At 46.0% G+C, this 23,772-nt stretch overlaps 1 protein-coding gene across 1 annotated transcript in view; it reads left to right on the top strand.

Annotated features, from left to right (window-relative positions):
- The first annotated feature begins 3,146 nt into the window (after positions 1-3,146).
- Positions 3,147-23,772, top strand: part of LOC117242289 (homeobox protein abdominal-B) — a 75,466-nt gene continuing 54,840 nt past the window's right edge. Inside the window, exons 1-2 of the mRNA XM_033508827.1 lie at positions 3,147-3,462; positions 3,545-3,656. Of these exons, the coding sequence (XP_033364718.1) occupies positions 3,350-3,462; positions 3,545-3,656 (225 nt within the window). The 5' untranslated portion in view covers positions 3,147-3,349. The remainder of the gene's footprint in view (positions 3,463-3,544; positions 3,657-23,772) is intronic.

The raw sequence follows: 23,772 nt of genomic DNA, 5'->3' as shown, positions 1-23,772 counted from the left end.
TGATTTTTCCCTTATTATATCACCAGTCTGATAACGTACGAGAAATATGATTATTTTACGCAAAGTTCGAGTATGAATTTTATGTCGTGGCTTGGCCAATTCAGGCGACAAAAGCGCATTGTTCGCTGTTTCGCTCAAAAAATTGTCGCGCGACTTGAAAATAACGTTTAATCGGGAAAATTTGGAATTTAATATCAAGCGAAATGAAACAATGAAATTACAGCGATCTGTTTCTATAACGAAGTCCTCGCAGGTCAGGATTATGCAGCGAGTTTGGTTATTTTTCCCGTTTCCCGAGCGTCGCGTACCGATATCAGCTGCCGGTTCGGCTGGAAGCACTTAGAGTTTCAGTAAGCGGTAGTTTATGAGATCTTAAACAAGCTATGAAAAAGGTATACCGCGAGGACGGCTCGGCCGCGAGTAGATAATCGTGGAATATAGTCCCGCGCTCGTGATAAACCATACGTTATTATCATACGAATTACCATAGTTCCTTTGATTACGATCACGAAGAAATCAATTCCATAGTTTTTGCTATAACACCTAGCGATATCGCTTCTCTGTATTACCTCCCACGAATATTTACCACGCTGATAGATCAATCATTTTTCTCAATATCAGCGATGCATTTTGCGACACGTTAACGCGTTTTATAACGCTTATGCTCGTCCAAGAAATACGAAGATCACGGTACATTTGTATATCGATCCTCCGATGTAACGTCGCTTTACGATTAAACAGGAGGATTTTAAATACGACGCGATCGAAAATGAAAACGACTGTTGGTCCAAAGACGCAAGATCTTTTAAAATTACCCGATAAGTTCCTATCTCTAACGTTTTAATAGCACAAAGAGCCATATTACAAAAACGTTCGATGAATGAAAAGACACGTACGTTTAGCTGCAGAATTAAATACGAAAACAACGTGGGTATATATACTGGGTATGCTGAATTTGTAAAACTACTATCCTACTAAAAAGATAGAAAATGTGACTTATAACCTGCGTAGTGCTCGCGTACGACGTTTAATTATATATTCATTACGAGAGAATCGCTGCGATCTGTCCATTGTCTCGCCCACGTTGGTAAATTCGAGTATGCTGGGTAGCTCTGCCATACTCACGATCGAGTATCCCCCTGGTAGGGGTTGACGTGTCGTTATTTATGCTTCGTGGCTCTCAATCCAGTCTCCGACGACAGGCACAGCGGCATAAATCCCCCCGTTCTCTTGCCCTGCCTTGCCACACTCTCCGCCATCATTGGCTGTTCCTCCGCTGGTTCTCCGTGTTTCTGGCCTGCGATACAGCCTTACGGACTCTCACCCTTAGCTCTCCTCCCCCTGGCTGGTTTCCCTGTCGTCTCCGGCCATGCTGGCGTTAAACAGAGACACCAAGACAGAGAGAGAGAGAGAGAGAGAGAGAGAGAGAGAGAGGGAGGGAGGGAGGGAGAAAGGGGGAGGAAGAGAAACAGAGAGAGCAGGGAAGCGAACGCAAAATCGACCCAACTTCGGCCAACCTTCGCCTACGACCACAACGACCTCGTGGAATTGCAACGCCCGTTGTAGGTTCACCCTGAACGATTCGCGAGCCTCGCCTCTATCCAGCGGAAATTTATAGCGAGCTTCACGAGTCCCGATATCGATCGGTGCAATATTAATAAATTGAAATCGGTGGAAGCAGCACCGTACGTGCTGCAGGAGAATATACCGTGGCGCGAACATCGCAGGTGAAATTTTCGTTTATACGCGGGCTCGAACGCTCCTCTTTATATTGGGTGCGAATGATATTCGAGTTTGTACCAACGAGGACGATAAAAAGGTTTACACGCCGATTTATGGCGGCTAGTCCGCGGGGCCGGAATTATCGTCGCTCATTAACCCATTAAACGCCGCCGTTTCGTGTTCGAGAGCGGGAGAAAAAAAAGTTCGTTTAGAGTAACGCTCCTTCCGTTGCCTTCTTCGCGTTCCAACTCCAAACGGTTTGATCCTCGAACGAGGGTTGAATTCGATTTAAGGTCTGTATCGGAAACGGATCGTTTGACGGATATTTTCAACGGAGAATTCGCCGAAAGTTGTTACCTCTCCGTTCGTTCATTCGACGTTTAATCGTTCGCGGGCAAATGGACGCGAACGGGGTGTCGATATCTCAGCCACGTGACCTTTCCCTTCGTCGTTATTTCGCTATCTTGTTTCCATAGTCTGTTAATTAAATGGCGGCAGTATACGGGCTTGAACTGTGGGACGAGGTTCGATACGGAAATTGCTTGAATTCTCATCGCGTTCGGCGATAGGAACGATAGGGTGGGATGAGAAAATGGACGGGGAGAAAACGAAGAGAGAAAGAACAATCCAGATCGCGAATACGATGGCTATGTGAACCCGCTAGGAAATAGTAAAAGCAAGGATACGATGCCAGTCGCGAACGAGATAACTCTTTTATGCTTCTTCGGTTCGTAGCGCGGTAAAGTTTTTACTTTGAACGACCAGACTGTGACGCGTGGAATTTCCGCGGCGGCCAAGTCGAATTTTGCTTCGCTTTCCATCGTTCCATGGACCAGGAATACCACGAGCGGAAAAATATCTTGTAAAAGTACCGAGGAAATTGAATCCTCGTATTTACGACGGGGATACTGTATCGCAACGCGGACGATAAATATTTTTGCAGCAGGACTCGATGAAATACGCGCTCACGAGGCGTTGGAAAAGGGGGTCGGTGACCGTGAAATTGAAAAAGTTGCCAAGGCCCTGGAACACCAAGAGTGTCAGCGTTGGCAGGAGGCGGCCATCGAGCTCTGTAATTTACGTTCATAAAACCCCACGAAGGCTCGGCCGAAGCCTGTCGAAGGGAATACCATTAGTCGGTCGTGAATTTATTTTCATTTAGTTACAAGAAAATTGCGCGCCACTTTTATACCTTACGTACCACCTTCTTTTGTGCGCTCGAAACGTGTCTATCGATACCTATGCTCGTACCTTCCGTTTGCGAGAATCCTGATTCTCCCCCGAAACCATCGATACGAACAAATTTCAACAAATTCTTCGAATATCCAAAGACGATCTCTTCTCTTAGAAACGATAAACGACGTATGGTTGAAATAACGATTCGAACGTTTCAGAGGCGTCTGTTTAATCGAAAGAAAAGAAAGAGAAGAGAAAGAGGCACGAAACGGATCGTGATATCGGAGGAGGGTTGATTCGAAGAGGTCCTGTATGACGCACGCAACGCACACAGGATCACGATGGAGCGACGGTGGTGGAAATAGAGGCAGGATGGTATCGCGAGAGGGGCGACAGAGGAGGATTAGGGCGGACGTCCATCGGGACGAGGTGGCTGAGAAAGGGGAATGGGATGAATTTGCGCCGTGACAGCCGCGCAAGGGTGCAACGACGCCGACGCAGGATCCACGGAAACCCGGAACCGCGGCCGGGATGCCCGTACACCATTTTCACTCGATTCGAGAGGTGAAGACACTTTTACTTATGTCCGATCGCTTGTTCCGAACCTATCGTCGTCTATCCTCGGTAACGTCATAAACTTCGCTAGTTGTTTGCCACCAGTTCTCGTGTCGTTGTGTCGCGTTGTTCAAGAGGACCGTTCGTTCCCTGAGTTGCTGCGGGGCGAAATCCGGCGATCCTCGCTTTCTGCTGCTCAAACGGTGAGTGTTTCGAGTTTCCTTTCTTATTTGGGTCTTGAAAATCTCGTGCTCGTACGTATCTACGCGGTAAAAGGGAATTTTAGCTATCGAATAAACGAAAATAATATTCTGCTTGCTGACTACGCTTGTCGCAACGTCAATTCCTACGATACGAACGAAAAGTAACATTAGATGGTAGAGAGAAATCCGAATAGACTTCCATTACACACGCCAATTGTCCATCGACAAATTTACATAAACAGAGCTCTACCTTATTTAATAATTATTTCGAGATTTTTAAGCTTCGGTTCTTTTCAAACAAAGGTTTAAAACGTTCGTTCCATACCGTGGTAACGCTGTAAATTAGCGAACAATGCGAGTAAGCAGCGCTCGATGACACAGACGTATACGACAGCGGTTCGGTTCGTGATCAACGATAGCGACTAGCGACAGGAGAGAAGACGTCGCTACGATACGATCGTCTCCGCTGAATTTTTTAGACGTAACTGTACTTGACCGTCGCCTCGGCGTCCATTACTCATGACAGTTGCTGGTGGAGAGGTTACTGCTCGAATGTGCTCGCCTAGAATCGTTTCGACGCGAAGAAATACGTAATCGTTCGAGCTGGTAGATTTCAATCCCGCGCCTGCAACTCTTCGATTCGTTATTTTTGTTTCTCGTCCGGTGCAAGCTCCGAGGACGCGGACGCGAGTGTGTTTCTTCTCGTTCGACCGAAATTTATGTCACAGTAAAGGGAAATTTATTTGCCGTCAAATTCGTACACATTAAACGCGTGTACGGTGTCCTTAGCAAAGACTACTTAATAATTCTTTTACAACCAGCCGCCGGGTATTTTGAAATAAAGTTTTTAAAAGAGCCGTATTGCTTTCGAACGATCCCAACTTCGTTATTTCTTATAAATTATTTAGTATACACTGATCGAAGAAATCAACGCCTTTCAACGCCGATGGGTACTCTACCGAACGTTAATTCGCAGTCGCGATTACGCTTGATCGATCATCACTGCTATTATAACAGATTATGCAAATATACGATACATCTAACAGAGATTAATGCCGCACGTAGGAGGACGGATGGATCGTAAAGTTCAAGATGTTTAGGAAATGAGTAAATATTCCAGATTCGTCGCATTTCAACGACATTCAGCGTCGTCTTCTGCCATCGAGTGCTACACGTAAGCTCCGGTTAAGGAGCGAATATCGTAACTCGATTTAACTGCATGTGTCGATAACTGCAGAATTTGCCGCGTAAAGTGAGTCTACTAAACGTTGTTCGCTCTACGAATGTGCTTCTAAACTGTTATGGAATTATAGGTGTTAAATAATTCAGTTTCTACCACACCGACGCAATCGAAATGTCTCGAGTTCAACGTTGAATTCAAGTTTCTATGTCTATCTACGGCAGTATCCAATTTCTACCGCATCACAGAAATCTGTAATAGTCGATCGAATACTTTTAAAGTGCCTGTTAAAGTGTCGTGCTTGATATCGATTGACAAGCAGCGTATTTAATTTTGATAAGGTATCGCGTGTTTCCTCGAAGAATCTGCACGTTTAACGGGAAATTTAAATCGTTTTTGATACAACATTCGCTTATTTTTACGACGTTAATAATAACAAGAACGTTCCGTCACGTGATGTTCTATATGTGGATACATCGCACAACAGGTGTGATAAAACTTAACACTGTGCACGATGGTATTCGACAACGTTCTTTCACCCGCTGCATCGAACGACAGTGCCGCGGGAAGAAAGCAAAAGTACGCGCGTTGAAGTTCGGCGAATGATACATGAGCATCGTTATCTTTTACAGTGACAATAACTTTGGTTCTAGCACCTGTTCCGCCGCAGTCACGACCGTTTAATCGACCAGATTACGTACGCACGAAACGACCGGCCGCTATCGAAGCAAATCGTGCAATAACATGTCGTAAAAACAATGCGCGTTCAATGATACCCATTGTCCCTTCACCGACATTTTATAAATCAGCGGAAAGGGTTTTACGAAGCTGCGAGTTGAATAAAAGTTTTGAAAAATTCTGGTTATCGCTTCGTCCATCGCGCAGCGTACGCGTCTCGCTGTGAGTACGAGGCACGATCATTGGCACGTTTCTCCTAAAAATGTGGGACGTTTCACCGAGAATTCACGTGGCCGGATTTCACTTTCCGTCGTGAGAATTGTAGCATTTCGGGCCGCAGTCTTTTTTTCTTCCTTTTTTTTTTCTTTTTGTACAAAGGCGGAAGCACTCGCACGACGAAGGCTTGTCTAAATTTCTACAAGGTCGTTCTTTATTCTTTCGTCTCGAATCTCGGTTTCTCTCGAAATCCGTGACCGTTTCCGGCAACAGTTCAACCGCAATCCTTTCCTAGGTAGCAGGACAATCCATTCGGTTTGGCCACTGTTTAAGAACGTTTCATCGAATGTATCGAGAATAGGTGTTACTCGGAGAAACCTTGAGGCAACACGAACCGTTCAGAAGCTGTACTAATCAGTTCCATAAATTGTGAAAGTGGAATAGTAATATAGTACTTAGTAGAAAGTTATAGTACTTAGTAAAATTTCTTCGCTTAAAATTTATGATTATTTATGGAATTTTTCGTGATAGGTAGATCGCGTACCTTTGCGTAAATTTTCATTGCCGCGAATAAAATTGAAACGATGGAGCCTAAGCAGAGATTTCTTTCGCATATTAGGTGTTACAACGAGTTGCTTTAATTTGTCTATTGTACTTTCAAATGTCCTGTAAATGCATAAATATCCTCAGACTTGTAGCGAGTAAGTACCGGACAAGTGTAGCTAAATAATTTATTTCTTGAGCAGTTGGACCGATAAGCCGAATAATAACATTGCCGATTTATGGAAAGATCTTTGAAATGAGAAAGAAGCGTCCACTCGTGATAATAAATGTTTCGAAAAAGTGAGTCATACGTCAGGAGACACCGAGGATTTGCTACTGTATTCTAAAGTACTTAACTCGACGTGATAAAGCCATTCGAGATTGTTCGAGTATTTCGAGCAACGTATGTAACGTTGAAAAGTGCTTGGAAACACAAGAATACATCGGAACAGAGTAAAGAAACGGCACGTGCTCATTATGCCAGGCACTAGGCGTCAGGTGAGCGAGGACTTGGAATAGCAGGTGCAAGAGACGGGGAGACGCTACAAAGGCTTCGCGTTTTCCATTGAACGTGAATAGGCTCGCGTGTGACGGCAATAATGAAGTTGCGCGCTTATGTTAATTAAGAAGTTAAATAGAAATAGGCGCATAAGCGCGTTCGCTCGCGGGCTTCGTCGCTATCTCCGCCGGTACAGTTAATGTTCCTTCGGTTAGACGCGATAAGTTACGCTCGCCAAGTGATAATCTACCGCTTTAAATCAACCCATTTATATTTCATGTCTCGTTTTTATGCAGCCCGCGATCGCTGAATTGTCGCGAATCGATTCCTTTTGACGTCTTAATCGCCCACTCTCTCGCACGAATCTATCGTAAATAATTCGAATTACCTTTCATTTTTCGTTTCTTTCATTTAACACGTACCTGTCGTCAAAAATCCTTATTTACAGCGGAATAAATATTCCATAACCTATTAGATACTTACACGTTTACTATCGATAAAGAATATTTGCCGAGATCCACTAAATAATGATCGCTGTGAAAGATGAAAGCGACCACTACGGTCCGGCACGATACGTATGGACCGAACGGAGAACTAGAAAGAGTTTGGGACCGTAATCGAGCGTTTCAATGCAATACCTGCAGAAAAGATCCGCTGTCGTAGACCCGACACGTAATGTTTGACGTGGTGCTTAATAGATCGTAAAGAGGGTTTGAGTATCACGATAAATATAACAACTCTTGCTGTTTGTATCTTAACGTTTCATGCTTGACCGCTCGTACCTGCACAATGCCAAGTGATCTAACTAATTCACGAATAACTCGAGCATTATTTCCGCATACAGCGTGTCCACGCTGCGAATAATCGTTTCTTTCGTCCGGCTGAGATCTTGTCCCTCGCCAAACGATTTACTGCGACTCTGTGCAGATCTTTCTCCAAAAACCACGCTGACTTTGCGCGTTCGTTGAAAAGCTTCCAAATCCTTCATATCGATTTATTTATCAATTAGGTTCTTTCGGTACGCGTCTTTAATCGTCTTATCGTCTTTGGAGTTGTTAAAGCTTCCATTAACGGGGGGATAAATACAATAATGCGATAATCGTAAGAAAGATTGGCGATTCTACTGTCTTCTTCCGGCGAACGTTTTTTCGTGACGCGACTGAAGTCGATATGCAAACATCGCGAATTTCGAACTTTAGCGCCGTGTAATACCTGCTCGAGGAAGCGCAACGATCGACTACTTGTAAATTATAGCGTACAGAAGAAGTTGTGCACGCGTGTCTCGCGTATCCTGCACGTCTGCGTGCAAGATGAGCAACGAAGAGGAACAAGAGGGGATGCGAGTCGTACCCGGGGCTTTGGCTGGCTCCGAGAGATCGATTCGGTACCCAGCACGAGGTAACCTCCGCAGCTTGCTTTCCTGTATCGTCGTTTCCCCCTCTTTTTCCTCGAATCTCCCTTTTTCTCTTCTCCGTACGAGCACTATGTCCTCTCGACAACCAACGTCGCGGTATTCGTCGCTGTCTTTTTCGACCACTCCAATGTTTTTCTCCGATAGATCGGAGCTTTTTCGCCAGAGTTTTAACGATCGACGGCGTGTCGGAATGTCTAATATTTTTCTTTTTTTTTTTTTTTAAACATGCCACGATAATATACGAACTTTTATCTCGGATGTAATCATTAGGACGATTTATAACACGATTGAGAATCGAAAACAGCAGTAATCCTATTAACGAATTATTTTCGGTATTGTAGCGGACTCGAGTCTTTATCCTTGTGGATTTTTAGGTGAAAATAGCGTTGGATATATTTACAAAGAAATTTCGGTGTGTACGAACGATACGTGTATACGACTGTTTTGTATTTCGCATCCAACTCTACTGGATATGTAGGCGCGGCCCGTGACACGAGACAGAACTGGCTCGTATTTTATTTCAAGTGTCAAACCCCCTCGCGAGCTCGAACTCTGCGTGAGAGCGTTCCGTTCGTTCGAAGGCTGAGAAAGAAAAGAAAGAAAAGTGAAAAAAGAGCAACGCCGACATCAGCGATGGCGTGAATAATAAAACCAGTGGAACGCGAAGAATCAAGACAATGTGTTTCTTCCTAGTGCAGTCGATTTAACATTAAAAATAGAACGCGATACGATGAGAAAATACGCCGTTTGAAAGAGATCGTCGCTTTCTTCGACCGATTAATAATCTATCCGAATCGTTAAAAATTTATCGAAGCTTTCTTTATTAGAAAGAATGTCAAGTTTTAGGCGAATGGCTGGCAAGTGGAAATAGAATTATGGATTCTTCTTTTATTCGTTAGCCGAGGATATAAATATCCACCCTGGTCGAAAGTCGATTCTAGAGAAACCACACCCTGTGGAATAGACATTTGCGTCGCCTTCGATCGGGGTTGGGTCGACGTTTTAAGCCCAACCTCGAGGTAGTTAAAAAACAGGTTTGACTTTTTTAAAATTAGTCGAGCGTGGAAAAAGGTCGCCATTCCAATCGCGGACGTCTGCTTTCGAGTGCGAGGAGGGATGCACAGGATCTAGACGAATTTTAATGGCGTCGATTAAGGGTCGTCCACTTGCGCGCGTTAAAAATACATCTATCTTTGGGTTACGGAAAACGTACGTCTTTATTTAAGGTTGACACGCTAAGTATCTCTGCTTTTCTACCCTTAAAATCGCGTGACTCGTTCCCAAAATACGAAAGGACAGAATTACGTTCTACGTCTGTCGTTTCGTCATTCGCGTTTAAATTCTCTCTTCAAAGGATACTTTCCGGCAAACGAAAATCGCCGTTCGTACAACAACACGACTTTCAAAATCTCCTATTTCTGCCATTTACGTTTTCTATATAATTATCAATCATCTTCGATCGATCGCTTAGTTTTCTATATCGAGTCGACCGTCAAGTTGGTATATTTTGCGTATTTGTTGTTGTACATTTGGTGTATTTATAAAGCTCAAATTACGTTGCAATAACGTCGATCGTTAAGATCGCATTTGCCATGTCTATAAACTTTCAAGCTCGCTTTTAGACCGACTTGGGAAGAGAAGCAAGTTACACTGGATCGATAGGATGCTCGATCGATATTCGATCGATTTAATTTTGCAGGATAGGTTTTTAAGATCGGATACGCGTTCCATACGCATATAAACGTTCAGCTTCGTTGTCGCGATTCTTTGGAGATGTTTCGCTATCGCTAGGTAGTAACGTAATCGGTCGTACGTCGATGTTGTTTTCGCACACCCGGTATACAGAGCCGGTGGAACAGCAATCGGCGTATCGGTGGTGGGGAGGATTCCGGTCGGCCGTAGCGATGCGACGCGATGCGTCGAAGCAAAAGGTTGCTGATCCAAGGAGCGAGTGGTAGGGTGAAACGTGGACGCAAATGGTGGGGATCGGTATTCGAAGTTGTTCATCGGCTGTTCGGTCGCGGTGGTGGGGAGAAACACCGCGGAATATCGCGTGGAGAATGGAAGAGGGTGGGGAAGTTGAAAGAGTGGGGCGTAGAATGTGCGCGACCGTACAACTGGTTCAGTGCGCGGTACGTCCCATCCAGAAACCATGAGTCCCGTTTCACCAACGTGGTCCATTGTTATGCGCTCGAAAAGTAACAGCGGAGTACATTGTCGGCGACACGCAGGCGCGCACCTCTTCCTTTTGTAATTCACGTTCTCGTAGACGTGCTGCGGAGTACCTTTGGCAAATTTCTTTTTCCCGCGCCGATCCACCGACAAACGATAGCGGAAAGCGCATCTCTGGCAACCGCGACGTCGCTGCTTCCGCCTTGCCCCTCTTTCTCCTTTCTTTTCTTCCACTCTCTCGCTCTCTGTCTTTTTCTGCCGCGTTGTTTCCACTCTGTGTATCGGGACCTTGATCGTCGACCATTCCCGCTAACCGTAATCGTTCTTTTCGACGAGAATCGTGTGGCCTTCGTTACGACGATACCTTGTTGTTTCGTGTGAGTGGCGGCAAGTCGAGTGATAACGACATGGAGAAGGTAGTTGGACGATAACTGACATTTCAGACGACGGATCCGCCGTGTAATGTAGGTTTACGAAGCAGATAACGCACGGGTTCGGTCTTGGTCGATTCGTTGTTTCGAGAAATGGCCGGGACAGAAGTGTGAGTGAGAAACACGCTGTTTGCAGTGATACGTCGGCCCGGCTGTGATCTTCTTGGAATATCGACGTTCGTCCGTTTGACACGTGGTCCGATGGTTCGTCCAGCGACTCAGGGCTGAGGTAATCATTCAAAAATAGTATTATATACCGCCTTTAACATAAGAAATATATTTTATATCGAAGCTTTTTTTCTCTCCATGCTCGAATTTAATCGAATCTTTTTACAAGCCTTTCGTACAAACTCGCTGTAATTGACCGTTCGTTCGCGTTACGTACGATAACGTCATCGTCTCACGGTAATCCCGCGGCAAGAGCAAACGAACGGCAACGTTATTTCACGCTCGAGGTGTTAACGTGGAAACAACGCTGTGTCGTGCGAGACCGCCGCGAACAACTGGTCAAACTGGTGACAAACATCGAGGGGACGATCGTAGGTGCTCCGCGTGTACGCGCCACGTGTCTCTCTTTCGTAACATGTAATCGTATTATTAACGGATTCGCTGCTGATAATTTCCGCGAAGGTGCGAATTCTAACGCCAACATCGCCGGATGTGACCGCGTGCGGCCAGCAAGAAACAAAATTGACCGATCCCAGGCGTCGGTCGTCGCTGCACCTCTGCGTTAGACTTTCCCATCCGCGTGTTTGCTTTGGCAATTAGGCAACAGTTCCGGAGATAGGATAGAGTCACTCTGTGTAAACCGCCGTCGTCGAATCTCTACACATAACGGAACGTGCTTCTTCGTCGATCGCCACGCATCTCTTGCATATTCGTCGGAGGACGCCGATTTTGGACGACGATTTCCCGCCCCACGTTGTCCTTCCTTTCTTCCACTCGCACGATCGAATTTCCACCATAGCTGGTAGCTGTCTTCGAGTCTTCCTAACGATGGATGGCTTTACTTTACTTTGACTTGACTTTACTCGCTTGCAACTCGAAGCGTTTTAAGCTTCGTAAAGCGTAGCTGTTATCTTCGCCATTCAGATCTACTCTCAAACAGAGTTGGACTTGATATTCTCGCTCGGCTCGTCCAATTGCCAATTTCTTTTCCCCCCTTAATTCTTAATCTTCGATGCGTATGACGTTTCTTTGCCGTATCCGAGTAAGTTGCGTCGTACGTTAGGTATAACGCTCGCAGGACGAACAAATCTCTCTATCCACGGTTCGATTTCTTCGGTTCCGTTTACGAAGATATAAGATGTAAATCCGCGGTCTGTCGATAATGTGCAGAAATATGACATAATTCGATTCGTAGCGCTTTGATTTACTGGACGGTGTCGATTACGCATTGTTTAAATCGTGTAGCAATTATCGCGAGTTCTATCGTCGATTTATAGCCAAGCAGTCTGCTCAGCTCGCGATAGCAATTAATCGCTGCAGATCGAAAAATATTATCGCTCGACCTTCCTTTGAAATTACACTCGGCGTCCATTCGAATCGCGCTTCGCGATACTCGTTGCTATCCCGCAATTTTATTGCCGTCTGACGTCATTCGTTCGCGTCCGCGTATCTCAAAAAGCGTATTTTTTTTCTCCTCTTCCTTCCAGCGTATTATCAATGCACACGGCCGCCGATAGATTCGGCTGATCGCCTGCACGTCCAGACCGAACGTTTTTCAACGAGAATACGCGAAATCTTTATTGCCGTATGGCAATAAACGATATAGCTGCGTGCTTCGTGACGGAAATTATCTTCGATCGTTGCGCGTAAGACCGTCTGATACGCCAACTTTGCTTCGTTTCTATGCCCGAGCGTCTTTAATCTTCCTCTTCTTCGAGTATTTTTCGAAACGTCCGACGCGTATTTCAAAGTTCGTCGAATGTTGTACGTAGAAACGATTAGCACGGTGCTTGGAGCTAATTTTTCTAAACTTACGATCGACGTGGTTTGCTTTGCGGGTACGTTTTCGTTACAGGAAGAACATCGTTGATCTCTGGCAAGGGTCTACGAAAACGATGATTCCATCGTTTCCGTTTCATCCAAACCGGCCTATCCCTCGACATTGGACCTCCGAATTATCGTAGGAAACTATTAACATTCTTTCCCATAACAGTGCCCGGTAGCATCGTTGGGGTCGTAGCGTAGTTACGTTTTTGGTTAAAATGGTTCAACGAAACCAAACTCGACGAAATTGTCCATTTTATACGGTAGAAGGTCGCAATGACACGCCGCACTTTGTACGGATATTTTCCGAGATCGTTTCATCGCAGGATATCGCGATCTTCGTTTCGTTTCGTAACGAATCGTTCGTGCCTAGTTGCAGTTTCTCGCTAATTTCGATTAATTTAATCGTCGATAGCACGATCGAAGCTTCTTCTGTAGGAAAGAAAAGGATGAAACGCGGTTAATTGGAACGGGTTCTTGGCTGATTAACGCGATTAAGACCAGCTTAGAGGAGCGGTTATACGACGGCGTATAGGAAAGACGCCAAGACGATTTGTTTATTTGCACATTTTTCCGACGTTAAGTGGCAAAATGATTTGTGTATGCAAGCGGCGCACGCGACCGCGGCGTTAGGCCGGCTGGTATTGGTAATATATTTGTAGCTTCAATCTCCTATAGGGTCATTCGTGAGGATTTAAAGTCAATAATCTCGTTACAACTCACTACCGTTCACTTTTAAGAGAACAGTATACATAACTCGGTGGTAAGAGACACGATAAACCTTAAGTGTCGGTTTGCACGGTAATTCCTTCGTCCGTAACCATTATGAACGGTCGTTATCGCATTACCTATTGACCTTATGAACAGGTGAACGATGATTCTCGTTTCTCGTCCAGCGGAACTCCGGTGTCGCGTAAATGAAATTGTTTCGTTCGGGTCGCGCGAACCTTCCCTTTCGCCGGGTACCACGAATTCGAAACTTTTTCGAAATTTATTCGCCCGCGCTGAACGTAAAATCGAAATGCAGCGCCGTTGCGTTAGCCATCTTGCGCTCTCGTTTCGTGCGATAGACGTTCAACGTACGATAGAGACGGGACACCAGGTATACCGATACACGGTCTTTTCGTAATTTTTGTCGAAATCAGATTCGGGGTATTTTTGAACGTTCGAGGAATATAATTGGAAAAGTGGAAAAAGGAAGTGCTTTCGCATGGGTGAAAGAATCGCGAATCCTTTTCACGTTGCCCGTGCGAGTGAGGATGAAACACGGTCTTAAAAAATAGTCTTAAACGATAGTCGTTGGAAGTAGAGTGGAAATTTGTTGACCAAATAGTTAACGGGAACATGGTGAATGAATTAAGTATTGACCGAGCAAATGCAGCAGGCGATACTAAAAATTTACGACTGTTGTCTTTGCGTTTAGGATGCACGAATCATTCGGTTTGTGTAAAGATCTTACAATTTTTACGGCGGCCAACAAACAGGTGTAGGCTTGGTTTACCTGTTTTCTTACGGCAGTTCACGAGTTTACCGATCCAAACCCGTGTTTCTCGGTGATATAACCTAATCGTTTCGTTAATTGCTCGTAAATCGTATATGAGACCATACGTAACGCGCGCCACGAAACTTAATATAGTTTCTAAACGGAGACGAGCCGTTTCCTAAAACGATAATACAATTATCACGCTGATAATTTCCAACTTTACTCCATTTTCGTAAAAAAGTTTCAAATCAAAAGTTCCGCGATAAGTTCCACGCGTCGTTATTCCCCGATGGAGATTATACGCGGCGTTAGTCGATTCGATTCGTTTTCTACGATGGAGAAACGATCGAAGGAAGTTAGGACACGCTCTGTTCGAGGCGGCAACGGCCATCTTGAAATCCATGATGGCCGCCCTTATTTTTCGTGCGGCAGAGCTTAGGTCCATGGAAGTCCTGCCAATAGCTTTCACGATGGTATCGTTACCCACCCCTTCCTGCGACCTATCGTTTCTTCGCTAGCGAATCCTTCCCTACCTCTCTTCTCCCCACTCGTTTGCTTCCCCACCAACGGGATCGAACGCGGCGGCCATCATGCATCGTCTGCGCGCGCACACGACATCCGCCGTTCTTCGGACGTCACGTCCATTCTACGGTGGAAGGATCGCGCTTAAAACTGGCGGCGGAAAAGCTCGTTATTCGTAATTTTCTTCCTTGTTAGAAGGGCTGTTTTAACGAGTTCGAAGATTAAGAAAATTGATGGTTGTTATAGGAAATCTTTATGTAGGTTTATGTTCATAGAGTCTGTAGTATCGCGTTCGTCGATTATATTTCACTGTGTTATATTATGTATAAACAAACGCGTAAATATAAATCGTTATCGTTCGTACGTAAAAATTTCTATTTCGCGTTGTCAAGATAGTTTCCTTGATCGATCGCGGTATGTTGTATCTTCTACAAGAGTACCACTTGATCGATATAACAGGTCACTGATATATCGATACTAGGAAGCCTAAACAGCGCGTTATTTTAGTACGTTAGAATCGACGTTCGGTGGAATGTTTATTTGGACGCGTTCGTACAATGGAAAGTAGCATATTGGTTCCTTTAACTTTCGTCGATAATACCAGTTGAAACGAGTAAGGAAGATCGATGTACCTCGCGAACGATTTATTTAAGACGCGATTGTTTTCCAAGATACCTACGATTTCGAATATACGCGGACGAACGATAGCGCCGTGTATATCGGGAAATTTCAGCTGTTTTCGGCATTTGCGAATACGCAACGTAAATTTATCCACGGTTGACAAAACTTTTCTAACATTTTTCTATACGGCGATGGTAAAACAGATCAAATTTCCTGTATCGACTGTACAGTCGTTCGAGATACCGGCAGCAAAGTGGGAAATAGTTGGAGCAGACTCCGCTAGGAGTGCTGCCGGAGAATTATATCGTTTCCCATAAATCGATCGCAATTCCTCTACATACTTTTATAAATAGCTTCGTACCTCGTAAATAAAAATTCGTACGATGCGACGAAAGGACGATACGAGTTTTCGCGAACGAACGATTTCTTGCGGAGTGCGTCTTTTACATTTTAAATTATTCCCTGTTAATGCCGCAGTAAAAGACGCGAGGTCGCAGTTTTACTCGCAGGTGCAATTACCCTCGAAGGTCACGATCTCACCCTCGCGTGCCCTTCCCATTAGCAGGTCGCGCCGAACGTAATCTCATCTTCCAACTTCTTTTTCAGAAAGGCTATTTTAATTTTTTTCCCAATTTCTTTTAGTAAGACAACGCGCGCGGAGTCGTCGTCGATGCGCGCATCGCAAGAACGTGCCGACGCTCGCGTCGATTGTAAAACGCGGTGACCATGGGATAGCGGAGGCGGGACCGCGAAACAGAATCGCTCGTTTGTTCGCGCTTCGCGATATCCGCGAGTCGTTCCGTCGATCGCAACGTGACAAATTCGAGGTAGACGATTGGCGCCGCGAACGTAACTCGAATTGCGTACGCTCTAATCGCGCGATGTCGTTCTAGACTCGCGTCATAATTAAAACATCGTGGCTGAAACGTCGCATAGAGACGACCTTGTCCATGAGCCGGTACGATCCAGACGTCGGACCGTTTGCCATTTACCTTCGCCGCAGGCCTCTTTCCGACATCGACGTTGATCCTCGTCCAAGCTATTCCGCGATAATAACGCGTAAATTGCTTACGATTCGTCCTCTTTGTCTCCGTTTCCTCGATCGTGATTTCGTCTCGACGACGTTACGCCGATTCTCTGCCAGTTAAACCGCAGCGAGTAAGATTAATCGAAGAAAACGCCGATTTGCTTTGTCGGATTGCGAACGTTTAGCATCGTCTGCATCGATCGCAATTGGCAGCGATTTAGAATTACGTTATTCGCTTACGTACGATACTATGATACATAGTATCATATATAGTATCTTTGCGCGTTCCTCTGGATTTTGGGATATCCTGTAAGAGAAGATTGCTTCGGCGTCGATTTGCATAGATAGATAGAGATACTCGAGGCAGAGTTTAATTATATCGTTTCACGTGACCCGGTGAACAATTGGCATTCAAAGTTCCCACGACGCGGATAGTGGGACGCGAGTTTCGAGAATTTGAAATGCACCGCGTCGTATCCTACGACTTTCCACCCTATTTCGTTCTATAGCGGTCTGGCTACGTGTTTACCGTGCACATTCGCTACGCTCATACTATACACGTACGAAGGTAAAGAGTAGCGGCCATCGATTTCTGCTTGCTTTAGAGACGCATGCGTGGTTAACGTTGGCTCTTGACTCGCGAGGAGTCCTCGTTCTGCCAGCTTCTTTTCCCGCTAGACTACCTTTCCCGCTACTTGCCAACCAATCGTCTCCGATCCGACGGTTTCTTTAACGGGAGATTCGTTTCTATGCACGGTTCACCTGTCGGACGCGATACGAGCTTTTAAATACGCGGATGCGTGCTCGTCGCGTTCGAAGAAGCGTCGAAGCGCTTTCTTGCGTTCGTTTTAATTTTACGAAGCAGCCGATTCGCGGTAACTCGAGATCGCATTTTTTCGTAGCGCGTCAAAGGAGGGACCAGCGATCAAAAAACTCTCCATTTATGTTCCATCAAAAACAAAACGCCTTTGCGAAACTTCTTCCCCGATTGACAGTTTGGCTTACTATTTTATATAAATCGGTTCGCTAAGAATTCGGACTCGTACTTTTTCAGATTTCACGTTGTCGAATTCAAAGAGTTGAGAATTTTCTCTTGATTTATACTCCATCCTCTCTGAATATCCCATCACACACACACACACACACATACACACACACACATAAATACACAACCCTCGTGATCTACCAAATCGAAATGTCTACCTGAATCGGTAAAAACGTCGGAACAGGGAGTTAGGTGGAGATTAGACGAGGGTTAGGAAGGGTGGAAAATTCCCGACGCTTATTTAAACCGAGAACCCGTTCCCGCTGACTGGATAAGAGTAATCCCGTTCGCCAGCTAGTCGGTCGTTCGTATTATCTGGCCATCTTTATTCACCCCCATAGCCAGGCGGATCTAACGGTCGAATCGAAGGGAGGAGAAAGGGTGGAGAGCCGTTGACTGTCGGCAGGAGGACCAACCAACAGAGGAGACCAGGTCGAGGAGAGTTTTACGAACGGGCACGAATCTCCTCGTCAGACTCTCGCAGGATCCGAGTTACGTAGGGCGGCTTTCTCTGTTGTTCCGCGATCGGAAAGGGAGGGAGGGGCAAGGAGGAGGGCGGCACACAAACGAGGCAGCTTGATTCCAATTATTCAGTAAATTAAATACGGAGGGGGTTGGCCTTTACGGGCGTTGCCGCGAGTTCCAACGTTATTGTACGCAAGGGTGAATTTCACGACAGGGGGGGAGCTAAAGGGTTGAAACCACGCGATACCGTTGCGTCGTATCGGAGGCGCTCGCGGCACACGGGTCCCCTCCGTGTTATCTACGGTTAATATCCCTCTTTCGGAGGGGCGGATGAGCGGAGGATCCGCGACGTTCTCGGCGAAACAACCAGCTCGATCCCTTCGACGGCGGCTCGCTGCGCGTAACCGGAGTCACGAGGCTTTAAAGTTAAACGCCAGTCGCCGGAGGGACCGCGTGCGTTTCCCCTTTCTTCCATGCGAGTTTTAACCAAGCTGCGTGGCTTCGGACGATTAACGACCTCGTCTACGAATTTTCCTATTTTTACTAACTCTTTTACCGGTTTCTTCCGGTTACCGTTTCGGCGCAAACGTCTCGAGCGAGTTTGCCCGTTTAGTTCTTGTTTTAAGCTGTTCTTGTTAAAAGATATTGAAAGATATCTCGAAGCGACAGCGAAATAAAATCGATGGAAAAATCCAATTTGCCGCATTCGCTGGATACGTTGGTTTGCAGGCGAACGGGCATCGGTTCGCTGACGTCTCTGTTCGATTATACAGAAGTTTCTCGGATCACCGGTTAGCCGCTTTAATTCGTATTTTCTTTGGGGACTGCGCTTCGTATTTTACGACCACGTATTTCTCCTCCCTATCTTACGGTCAGAGACCAGCCGAGTTTTCCATCTCCCTCGCCGTCGCTCTTTCTCTCCGACCTTCCTCTCCTACGTTTCTTCCTTTTCCTTCTCTTCCTTTTCCTATCTTTCCTTCTCCGCCCTTCGTCCTTCGCTCGCGATCCCTCTTCTTCCCTTTTTTTTTATTTTTTCTTCGGGGTTTCGTTCGATGTTCGCTCCACCTTCCCACCGCCGTGCGCTCTTTTTCGGTTCCACCCAGGTCCTCGTCGTCTTTGTACGTCCCCCTACTGGACGATTCGACGATCAGGTATCCGGACGAAGGCGAGGCTGGCTCATCGCGCTTGGAAGGGGTCGAAGATGCGAACGAGATACGAATACGATTCGGACGTTGCGTCGTTCGGATGTTCGGTGTGATACTGCGGACGTTGTTCGTGCAATTTGTCCTTACGTAGCTTCGTATAGCTGACACGGCGATACAGTGAATGTGCGAATGTACACCCTATATATCGTTAATGGATACCATTAAGATCCTCTTCGCCGTGATCAGCGCAACGGAGAAGTTTCATTCGAAGAGAGCTGTTTACCTATCCGAATTTATTATCGAGAGAAAAACGATAACGCGACGCATCTTTGTGAAAATTCGGCGTATCGGTTTATCGATCAAATTCGCAATTATCACGCCCTTCGATTTATTCGACTCTCACGAGAATTTCTCAATTAAATTTGTCGATCGAACTCGTCAGGCGACGAACCAGCGACATAAAGCGGATATTTAAACGTCTTTCTCTAGAGCGTCCCTCGTAACGTTCCCTCCGCTCTGTATTCCATGTTTCCTAGTATTTCTCGTGGAAATCGCGCAGAGACCGTTGCGTTCGAGAGGAACAGGAAGCGAGGCGGGTGCGATAGTTGTAAAATACGATCTAGAAGCGGAGACGGTATCCCGGTTGCCACGTCCGGAGGGTGCGGTTACCGACCCAAGTTTTCACGTGATTGTATTCACGTGGCATTCGGTCCATCGCGTTTTTCTAGGGGAGGATGGGGATCGTCGGTATCGGGGAGTCGGAGGGTAGGCGGCATCTAACGGACGAAGAAAAGAAGTTTATAATCCATAACGTGTCCGGTTCGTCGACGGAGGCCGAGGAACGAACGCGCGCAGAAGGCGAGACCGCGTCTTACGTCCCTTGGAACGAGGAACGAGCAACGATGCCGTCGAAATATCTCGCGAACGACGTAGGATGAACGGTGACGTTCTCTGAAAGCTCGAATCGAAGTTGGAAATTCTGAAAAATACTCGCGAATTTTCTCCGACTGTAACGCGCGTATTTATTTTTGGATCACGCGCGTCGAGATGTAAAATACGAAGCGGCATCTCTGCCACGATGCGTCTCTGATGGTCTATGACGGTCTTAAAAACGGTGACCGAGCCGCGAGCAACGTTCACCAGGATTTCGTTGCTGGTCGAGCGATAAACACTCGGATTATCTCGGTTCTGCCTCTTTTACGTTGCCTCTCCGCGTGATAGGCTCTCGGCTCGAAGATACGTCGCATTCCAGCGGACAGTTAGCTCGTGCGTAGCAACGCGAGCGTGACGGAAACAGACTCGGCACCGTCGTATATTCGAAAGAATATCTCCGAGGTTGTACGCTTGTATCGGTTGTTACACGCCCACGAGTCGACCTACGTGTGTACGCGCGCGAGCGTGCAGACGCTTCCTTCGTTAAAATACGCGCCGTGTCGCAGATAAGACGAGATTTTGGTAGGCTGGCTCCGGTCACGGGGAACCCGATTCGGTGGTCGTCGGCCGATCGTTCTTTCTCGCAGTGGCCTCGAGTCGAGCCACTCGATCCGTAACAACGCGTTCGTTTCTCTTCGCGCGGCTGATATTGCGATTATTCCGAATATCGCGCGAATCTTTCTCCCTTCTTCGCTCCGTTTCTCGTTTTACGCACCTTCCGGCTTGCTTAAGAAATTACCGGCTTCTCAATCGGTTTGTTCAACGAGTTATCGAGGCGTTTAAGGCTGCCGATGTTTGATCAACGACGGAGGATAGGCGTGCAAACGTTTGTTTAGCGAAAGGTACGTGGAAAAATCTCGCGTTAGAACGGCAGAAGTGCGAAAGAAGGTAATAAAGGAGAGCTGCTAGTTTCTAGAAAATTCATGGCGGATTTGTCGGACGTATAGGGCGTGCGAAGTTCGCGCTCGACGATTCGTTAGATCGTCGATGCCGAGGGAAACGAGATCGCGGAACGCGTCTGTTCGCCGGTTCACGACCGCACACGTAGCAAAATCCTCGTCCCTAGTGTTTCCATACTTTTATCACCGACGGCCTCTCGGATTTTTCGAATATTCCATCAACGTACGGAAGTCGTATATTACGAGCCGAGAATGTACGCGCCGCGAAGGCTCCCGAGCGTGCCTCGCATGCTACCGATTACTTTTTTCTTTGCTCTTTCGTTCTACCCCGAGTAAACGAGCTACCCAAAGAAATTCTCGCTTCGCGGTGCCCTTCCTACCAGCAGAACCCTCCCCGTTCTCCCATTCCTCCCTCCGCCCGACCGGATCCTTCCTTTCCTTTCTCGATTTTCGTCTACCTGAATTTTAATGCCAAATCGCTCTTCCTTTTAAGCTTCCTCCCCCGTTCCTCTTCCTTTCTTTTTCCCTTTCCGTTTCTCTGGCGAATTCGCGACACGAGCAAACGCGGCGGATCCTCGGCTCGATCCCTCACCCGCGATCTTCTCAAATCCTGCGTTTTTAGGCTTCTGTGTTTTTCAAGGAGCGGACGATCCATCCTTAAGCGTTACCTTTAATCTTCGATAAATCTATCCTTGATTCGCTCGATTTTCGTAAGGATTAATCCTTCTATCGCTATGTTGCATCCCGTACAATGGCTACACCATTTGGTTACACCATTTACCGTATTAATTAATTAATTAATTAGATGCAAGCGTAGGTAGAGTAACTTTCTTTCTTCTTATCATTCAATAAGCACGACTGTAGGAGTTTGATACTACGAAGATAAACTTATCTATAGATAAAATTATTAAAAAGAACAGTTCACTGCATTTATGCACTTCTGACAGTTTCGACAGTTTCGACAGAGCGAACAAACGGATCCTTGCTATCGAAGAATCTATTTCTCCGCGATTACTTGATCTCCAAGTAATTAAGCTTCTCGTCAGCGAGTCGACCGATCGATAAATCGAGGCCTTCGATCGACTAGACTTTGCAGAATTGGCGAAACAGTCGGGCGCGGTTATTAAAGCAACGCGTAAACGAATTTCTTTCGCGGAATCGGTTTCGGATGGACTTCGAGGTCGTTCTGCAAATTGCTTCGCTTATAATTGGCCGAAATGTTTCGCTCCTTTTACGTCCAGAGTCGATGGTCGTCGTCGCTGTGGGAAGCAAACGAGGAAATGGAAAATTAGACGATGTTTTCGTTCGAGACGCCTCTTTCGATTGGTAGATTCCTAACTCCGACTAATCTGAACGGCAAAGGGGTTGCAGAGTGAAAGTAAACTGAAAGGGGAGGGAATCGATATCGAGGAAAAGACGCCGGGCGCCGCCTACCGTCTCGGCGAAACGACGTTCGACCGACGAAGTCGCGCGGAAACGTGATTACTCCCGAGATCACCTGTTAAGAATCCAGTATGCTCGAAAAATTCGGTTTACTTCGTTTCCGAATAACGCAATGGATCGTCCATTTAGGTATATTCGAATGGCGCTTTAAATTCATCGGTCGTCGGACGTCGTTTCGGCCATAATTTTCTTTCTAATTTCAAAAGAATAATCGTAAAAAACTAACGGTCGTGAAATTCATGAAATAGGTTTTTTAACGAAAGTAACGTTACGATCATCTTGGAAACGAAGATTTAAAAATCCGGTTTATAAGCACTGCTTCTTTCGTAGCTTCCAAAGAATCGATCTTATTACGTTCCTTATAATTCCGAAAATATTAATCGCAATATATTTCCCTGCTGCATTTCGCGAAAACTTACGTGGTATCAAGTATATCGCATTGGGAGAAATAGATTGGAATCTTTGTTATCGCGACTGATCTAAACGACGTTACGTTCTTCGGACAATCGAATAACTTTGCACATGACGAAAGAACTATTTTTTAAGAGTCGATGTTATTATTTGAGAATACAAACTTTTAGTTCGTTCGAACAGTTCCCCTTCTACTATCCTCTTATCGTTTCCAAATTTTTCATTGGTAACAATGGACAATCGTGGTCCATCGCGCGACAAAAATCTCGAAGAAGAATGCCATCGAGTCGTTCCGTCGGCATCGAACAAGGGGACGTCTCGGTACCGGCGATAAAATTTTCCTGAACGCGGCAACCGTTCCGAATATCCCCTTCGAAGGTCGGACGAACAATCGAAACGGGGCCCAATGTCCGTTCAACTTTTTTTTCTCCGCAGAAGGTCTTCTTCCGTCAATACTCCAATTTTTTCCAAACGTCGGATATCAACCGGCACTAACAAAGATCCAAGGTCGTGTCGTAACGACCTCCTTTGATTTCTTTTTTTCCCTTTCGTGCCCCGGCACGTATTTCGTGCGCTAAGAAACGAGATCTGCTCAGTTTTCGTCTCGTCGCCACGACGAGCTGACGCGATCGCGAATCGACCCACGGAAGAATCAAGGAAACGGTTTTGCGTCTTTCATCTCCGCAAGTTATCCGACGGACACAGTGCGACGACGCCATTTTACTTTCTTCGTGCTCGGTGCGCTCACGGCGATGGCGACTCGGTCGAAGGTAACTTTTGTTAGCTGCGTATTTTCCAACATCATCGCGTTCTCTTCGATCGATCTTCTTGTCGACGATCGTTCTTTCGAATCGACGATCTACGCTTGTCATCGGCCGCGAGGTAGTCGTTTTATTTTGAATGCGCAATGGAAAAACGAGGAATCGTTGGTCCCAGCTCTGTCTAGCTTTAGAATACATTATTCGACTAGTTTTTATCCCTCCGCTCAAGTTTTACG

Source organism: Bombus vosnesenskii, unplaced genomic scaffold (assembly GCF_011952255.1).
Source record: "Bombus vosnesenskii isolate JDL3184/JDL3185 unplaced genomic scaffold, Bvos_JDL3184-5_v1.1 scf7180000016273, whole genome shotgun sequence".
In the NCBI taxonomy this organism is placed as follows: domain Eukaryota; kingdom Metazoa; phylum Arthropoda; class Insecta; order Hymenoptera; family Apidae; genus Bombus; species Bombus vosnesenskii.
The sequence above is the reverse complement of the archived record's forward strand: the minus strand, read 5'-3'. Positions and strand labels throughout refer to the sequence as shown.